The sequence below is a fragment of the Chrysochloris asiatica genome, unplaced genomic scaffold (genome assembly GCF_000296735.1).
Source record: "Chrysochloris asiatica unplaced genomic scaffold, ChrAsi1.0 scaffold00125, whole genome shotgun sequence".
Taxonomy (NCBI): Eukaryota; Metazoa; Chordata; class Mammalia; order Afrosoricida; family Chrysochloridae; genus Chrysochloris; species Chrysochloris asiatica.
Genome location: NW_006408643.1, coordinates 2,395,022 through 2,401,053, shown reverse-complemented (window position 1 = coordinate 2,401,053; position 6,032 = coordinate 2,395,022). Strand labels below are relative to the sequence as shown.

Below are 6,032 nucleotides of genomic sequence, written 5' to 3'. Positions count from 1 at the left end.
AACTTGATTGAGCATCAGCATCTTCTGGGAGGCTCACTAAACCACAGATTGGCATCTGCCCCCTGGCCACCTCTGGGTTGGTTGAGCACTTAACTGTTTAATGATGGGGAGACGCAATAGATATTTACCCACATAAGCCAAAAAAAAAAAAAAATTGAAGAGCAGAGATGTCAGCTTGAGGACTAAGGTGCGCCTGACCCAGGCCATGGTGTTTTCAATAGCCTCATATGGATGCAAAAGCTGGACAGTGAATAAGGAAGATCGTAAAAGAATTGATGCCTTTGAGTTGTGGTGTTGGAGGAGAATACTGAAAGTGCCATGGACTGCCAAAAGAACCAATAGATCTGTTTTGGAAGAAGTGCAGCCAGAGTGCTCCTTGGAGGCCAGGATGGCTAAGCTTCGTCTCTCCTACTTTGGACATATTGTCCGGAGGAAACAATCGTTGGAGAAGGATGTCATGCTGGGTAGGGTGGAGGGTCAAAGAAAAAGAGGAAGACCCCCAACGAGATGGATCAGCCAGGTGGCATCATTGATGGCGTCAAGTGTGGCAGTGGTAGTGAGGTTGGCCCAGGATCGGACATTGTTTCGTTCTGCTGTGCATGGGGTCGCTATGAGTCAGTTCCGACTCGATGGCACCTGACAACAACAAGCCAAAAATGCATGAATATACAAAAACCTATTCATGAATGCTTGTTGTTTTTAAGTGCCACCTTATTGATAACGCCCCCAAATTGGAAGGAACCAAGGTATCCTATAGAGTCCCGGTATACTGCTACGGGTTAGTTACTCAATCACTAACTGGAAATGTCAGTGACCCCACCCAGAGGCACCTTGGATTAATAACTTGGAGATTTACTTGAAAGCCCTGTGGAGCACAGCTCTACTCTGAGACACGTGGGGTCTCCGTGAGTCAGAATCTTGCTTGGGGGTGCTGGAATCTGCGTAGCTGACAGGTTCCCAGGTAATGCTGGTGTTGGGGATTCAGGTGGCACACTGGGAGAACACAGATGGGGTGGTTTAACAGAAGCATCGATCACAGAGCCAGCTGGTATCATTATTACTCTCTGTGATTCCCCAGGGAAGCCCAATACAGGATCAAACACAGATGGTATCACAATATTACATGCAGTTGAACCCAGATTCCCCAGCAATCCCATGGACGGTTGACCCTACTGGATGGGTTGAGAGAGGCGGTTGGCCTGTCCATTTTCCATAGAGAAAGTGAGGTCCAGGGAGAGGGAGAGAGCTGGCCAATGTCCACCAAGCTGGTCTAGGCAGAGTAGGATTTTCCTGTGTCACCACATTACAACCGGGAGCTTCCTCATTTAGGGGCGGCTTTGGCTGGTCCTCCCACCCCCACCTACAGCTGAGCAAACGGGAAATCCTAGTTTCTACCCTCTCCCAGAAGACTCTCCCTTTCTTGGCAGGGGGATTTCTTAGCCTGGACTCTCCAGGCTTGTGGGGTCTGAGAGGTTCCTGATGGGAAGGATCCAAGTGGGTGGGTGGGGGCAGACCAGGGAAGGCCCACGGTCTTAGGGAGTGAGGGGGAGAGGGGGAGGGCTGAGCACGTTGGCGGAGGGGAGGACGTGTGTGCTCCATCTCTGCAGAATGGCTTCCAGGATGGGGGTCTGGTGTGACGAGGAGGAAGGGAAAGAGATAAAGTAAATCACACAGAAAGTGAGGGACAGGGAGAGAGAAACAGACACAGAGACAAGCACAGAGAGGAGGCAGAGATGAGACACCTCCACTCCCTGCAGAGTCAAAGAAAGATTAAGAGAGATGCAAAGAAGCTGAGACACTGCTCATGCACTGCACGAAAGTCCTGTTTGTTGTGTATTTAATAAGTGTTTGGCTTGGCGCTCACAAGCTTGCTCTCAACCACTCATGGGAGGTCGTCTGTATTTCAGAGTTCCAGAGAGGCATCGCCCCCACACCCCATTACACAGAGCTGGGACGCAGAGAGAGAGCGAGGCAGAGGGAGAAAGAGGAGATGGGGTGCGCGCGGGTGAAGGGGACAGGGCTGGAGTCCCCCGAGGCGACGAGAAGCCGGAGGAGAAAGTTACTGGGCAAGCTGGAATCAAGTAAGAGTGACTCGGCCCGGAAGGGGAGGGCCAGGAGGGGTGCAAGTCCGTCCCAGAGCGCGACCGAGAGTCAGGTGACTGGGTGGCCTGCCCACTGGGGACGCCCCACCCTTGGAAAGCCCAGGGTGATCAACTGCTATAAATTGCCGGGATCCAGACGCCAACTGGCAGTTTCCCGCCGCTGGCCATGCGCGCCCTCACCACTGTCGTCCGGGACCCAGAGACCCTGTCGCCGGCGCCCAGCGCCCGCACCTGCCGACCGCTCGACTGGGTGCTGGGCGCTGCCTTATTACTGGTGGCCGCCGCCTGTGCCGCTTGCGCCGTGATCTCCTGGGTAGTGCCCGATGCCCCCCGCCCGGCACCCAGCTCTCACCCCAGCCCCGGGAACTTGTTCCAAGTCCACGGCCGCGACCCCCAACAGGTAAGGCGCGTCCCGACCCGGGTTCTACGGCGCCACGGAGAGAGACTCCACAGTCCAGATGAAATACTCCATCCGGGCTCCGGGCTTCTCCACCAGGCACCTTGGGGAAACTCCTCCTCTACAGCGTATTCGGGGAGACCCCATTTTATTTTGGATCTTCCAGTAGACGCCTTCTTCATCCCGACCCTAAGGTCGCTCCCTTTTCCACCCGGTACTTCTGGCAGACCCTTTTTGCATCCCGCCCGGAGGAAGGATATCGAAAGGATCCTTCTCCATCCAGGACCCCAGGGAGATCGCTTCTGCATCTTGGGCCCCAAGAGGCGACCTTTTATCCATCCTGATTCCCAGGGGGACTTTTTCTTCCAATCTAACTGTGGAAGGAACTACCACTTCCATTCCTGAATCCGGAGAACCGCTTTTTCCTCCTGGACTCCTGGGATGGGGGTACTTGCCATCTCAAAATCTCCAAATCCAAACTCAAATCCTTGGCAGAAACTCGATTCTCACTCATGGAGAGTTTATGTTCGAGCAGAATGCTCCGTTGTTGTTGTGATGTACCGCGGAGTCGGTTCCGACTCATAGCGATCCTGTACAGGGTTAGGAGCTCTGGTAGCGTACTGGTTACGAATCGGGCTGCGAAACTTAAGGTCAGCGGTTCGAAACTACCAGCTGCTCCGCAGGAGAAAGATGAGGCTTTCTACTCCCGTAAAGATTTACACCCTCGGAAACCCTGTACAGGGTCGCTATGGGTCGAAACCGACTCGACGGCACTTAACAACAACGGAGCAGAAAGCCTCATCTTTCTCCCGCGGAACAGCTGGTAGTTTCGAATTACTGACTCTGAGGTTCACAGCCCGATTCGTTACCACTACGCTGCCAGAGCTCCTTAGAACCGATCCGTACTGCTATCCATAAGAAATCCTATGGGGCTGATCGGTTGTCACATGGGGAGGCTTTTCTTATATGGCACTCCTGGGTGGTTTTAAACTGCCAACCTTTTGGTTAATGTTGTTGTGGTTAAGTGCCAACCAGTCGGTTCTGACTCACAGCGACCCTGTGTAGGGTTTCCGAGAAGAGTCTGGTGAGTTTGAACCACCGACCTTACAGTTAAAACTGACCTTGTCCCAGTACACTGCACCAGGTTACTTTGTTGTTGTTAAGTGCCGTCGAGTCGGTTCCGACCCATAGCGACCCTGTACAGGGTTTCCGAGGGTGTAAATCTTTACGGGAGTAGAAAGCCTCTTCTTTCTCCCGCTGAGCAGCTGGTAGTTTCGAACCGCTGACATTAAGGTTCGCACCAGGTTACTAGTGGAATGCAAACAGTGAACCAGGTTAATGTTGTTGTTAAGTGCCGTCGAATCGGTTCGGACCCATAGCAACCAGGGTTTCCAAGGAGCTACTGGTGAACTTGAACCACTGACCTTATAGTTCAAATGGCTTTGCAGTCTAGCGCATTAACCCACAGCGCCACACCAGTGGAATGCAAACAGTTAGCCAGATTACTGCTGGAATGCAAACAGTTAACCAGGTTATGAATGGAATGCAGTTTGCTCCACCCCCAAGGACCTTTACCAAGAGCCCCAGAGGGACCGTCCTCTCCTCAGTTCTCTCCCACACCCTTTCGGTTTTGCCCTTGCACGCAGCAGGTGTAGAATTGGTTTTGACTCACCAGCCTGGGATGGGATGTGTGTGTGTATGTGTGTAAGATGGTGTGCGTATGACTGTGTGTTCTTTTGGAACAGTAAAGAAGGGGATTCAAGGCAGGTGTCAGAACTGGGGTGGGGGTAGGGGCAGCAGCGCCCACCCTGGTGAGAGGTGGTGAATTCAGTGACACCAACACCCACCACCCTCCTTTCTTCTGTCCATAGGGTGGCTTTGCCCAGCTTGTGTCCAGCGATGGTAAGTGTCCTGCGCCATAGTCCACTGGCCCCATCCCTCTTGCTGTTTACCCAAAGGAGGTGGGGGAGGGCGGGGGAGGGAACAGAACCACCCATTTTCTTTTTCCACCTCCACTCTGTCAGTCTGACACTTCTTCCTTTCTCTTGAAGCTGTGCCCTCTCGCCTGTTTGAAACTTCGGACCTCTTTCTGACCTCCCTGGACTTCCCTTCTGAGCCGCCTCCTCCCCATCCACCTGAGATCTTGGAACTGGATATGACTCCCTACCCTTTTGTTGCTCCTGCTTTGTCTTTGGGACATTTACCCCCCTCTTTCACACCTACTGCCCCTTCCCCTCAAGAAGCCCCTTTTCCAGTAGGAACCCCTTCTTCTCTTTTCAGAGTTCCCTCTTCTCTCCTCTTCCCCGACTTTGAGGGTCTCCCCAGAGCTCCTAACCCTTGAGTTCTGGCCTCTCCAACACCCCCTCCCTGTCCTCTGTCCCTTTACTCTTCCTGAGCAATCCAAGTCTTCTCCTAGAAACTCCCCACCAATTCCAAGCTCCCTCCCTTCCCCAGCACCTCTCCTGGATTTTCTCTCCTGCCCCTGGTGGTACAGTGGTTAAGCGCTCAGCAGTCTGCTTTAGTAAAGATTACAGCCTTGGAAACCCTATGAGGCAGTTCTACCTCGTGCTATGAGGGTGCTTGCTATGAGTCAGAACCCACCTCCCTCCCTCAGGGTCCCCCCCCCACCTGTTGGCGCTCCTCCCCTTTTGAGTCTCATCTCCTCCCCCCACTCCTGGGTTCATCCCCTCCCCCAGATTATGCATTGTTCCCTCCCCTTGGGTCTCCTTCCCTTTTTGGGACTCTTCCTGTTCCCTCAGAACCCCAGCCCTGCTCACGGTGCCCCTCTTTCCCCTCTCCCCCACAGTACAGCTGACCAATGGGACCCTGAAGTGGTACATCGACCAGGGCGTGGCTGGCGTTGTCCTGGCACAGGACTTGCAGTATAACACAAAGAAACAGGAGCTGATGGTGACCCAGGGCGGCGTCTACTACGTCTTTTTGCACCTGGAGATGGAGCGTGTGGTGGTCGGCCTTGGTTCCGGCTCAGGCTTGGTCTCAGTGGCCCTGCACCAGCATCCTGGCGGCTCTGAGGCCCTGAGCTTGCGGGTGACCCTGCCTGCAGCATCCTCTTTGGACTCAAAGGAAGTGGACTCTGAAGTGGACTCGGAAGTAGACCATGCCGTAGGCTTCCGTGGCTGCCTGCTCCGCCTGCGCCCCCGCCAGCGTCTGTCTGTCCACATGCGTATCTCTGGGGAAGCTCACTCTGCCTGGCAGCTGACCCAGGGCGCCACGGTCCTGGGCCTTTTCCGCGTGTCCCCTGAAGACCCCACCAGTCCGCGGCCCACATGACCCTGTGGATGCTGCCCATGTGGGCTGAGACTGAATCCTGCCTTCCTTGGCTCAGGCCCCGCATTGGGCCGGCTGCTCTACCGATTGGGCCGGCTGCTCTACCTCACGGGGCTGAGCCTCTCCGTTCGTTCCTGTGTGCCCCCAATCGAACTTTTGCTATTTATTCTGGGTGTGATCTCAGACGATGCACTTTATATGAATCCATTTAACTTGTATTTATTGTGCATGAGTCCAGCACGGTG

General features: G+C 54.2%; 1 protein-coding gene across 1 annotated transcript; it reads left to right on the top strand.

Moving 5' to 3' along the window:
• The first annotated feature begins 1,990 nt into the window (after positions 1-1,990).
• On the top strand, positions 1,991-5,790 carry TNFSF9 (tumor necrosis factor (ligand) superfamily, member 9). Its single transcript, XM_006869012.1, has 4 exons — positions 1,991-2,155; positions 2,239-2,502; positions 4,371-4,401; positions 5,306-5,790. Exons 1-4 carry the CDS (start codon positions 1,991-1,993, stop codon positions 5,788-5,790), a joined length of 945 nt encoding a protein of 314 aa, XP_006869074.1.
• The last annotated feature ends 242 nt before the right edge of the window (positions 5,791-6,032 follow it).

Excerpts from the sequence above, each read along its gene's own strand:
- TNFSF9 (XM_006869012.1), top strand. The coding sequence starts at position 1,991 with ATGGGGTGCGCGCGGGTGAAGGGGACAGGGCTGGAGTCCCCCGAGGCG. Across the intron at positions 2,156-2,238 it reads AGAGCGCGACCGAGAGTCAG|ACGCCAACTGGCAGTTTCCC; the intron begins GTGACTGGGTGG and ends GCCGGGATCCAG. Across the intron at positions 4,402-5,305 it reads CCAGCTTGTGTCCAGCGATG|TACAGCTGACCAATGGGACC; the intron begins GTAAGTGTCCTG and ends TCTCCCCCACAG.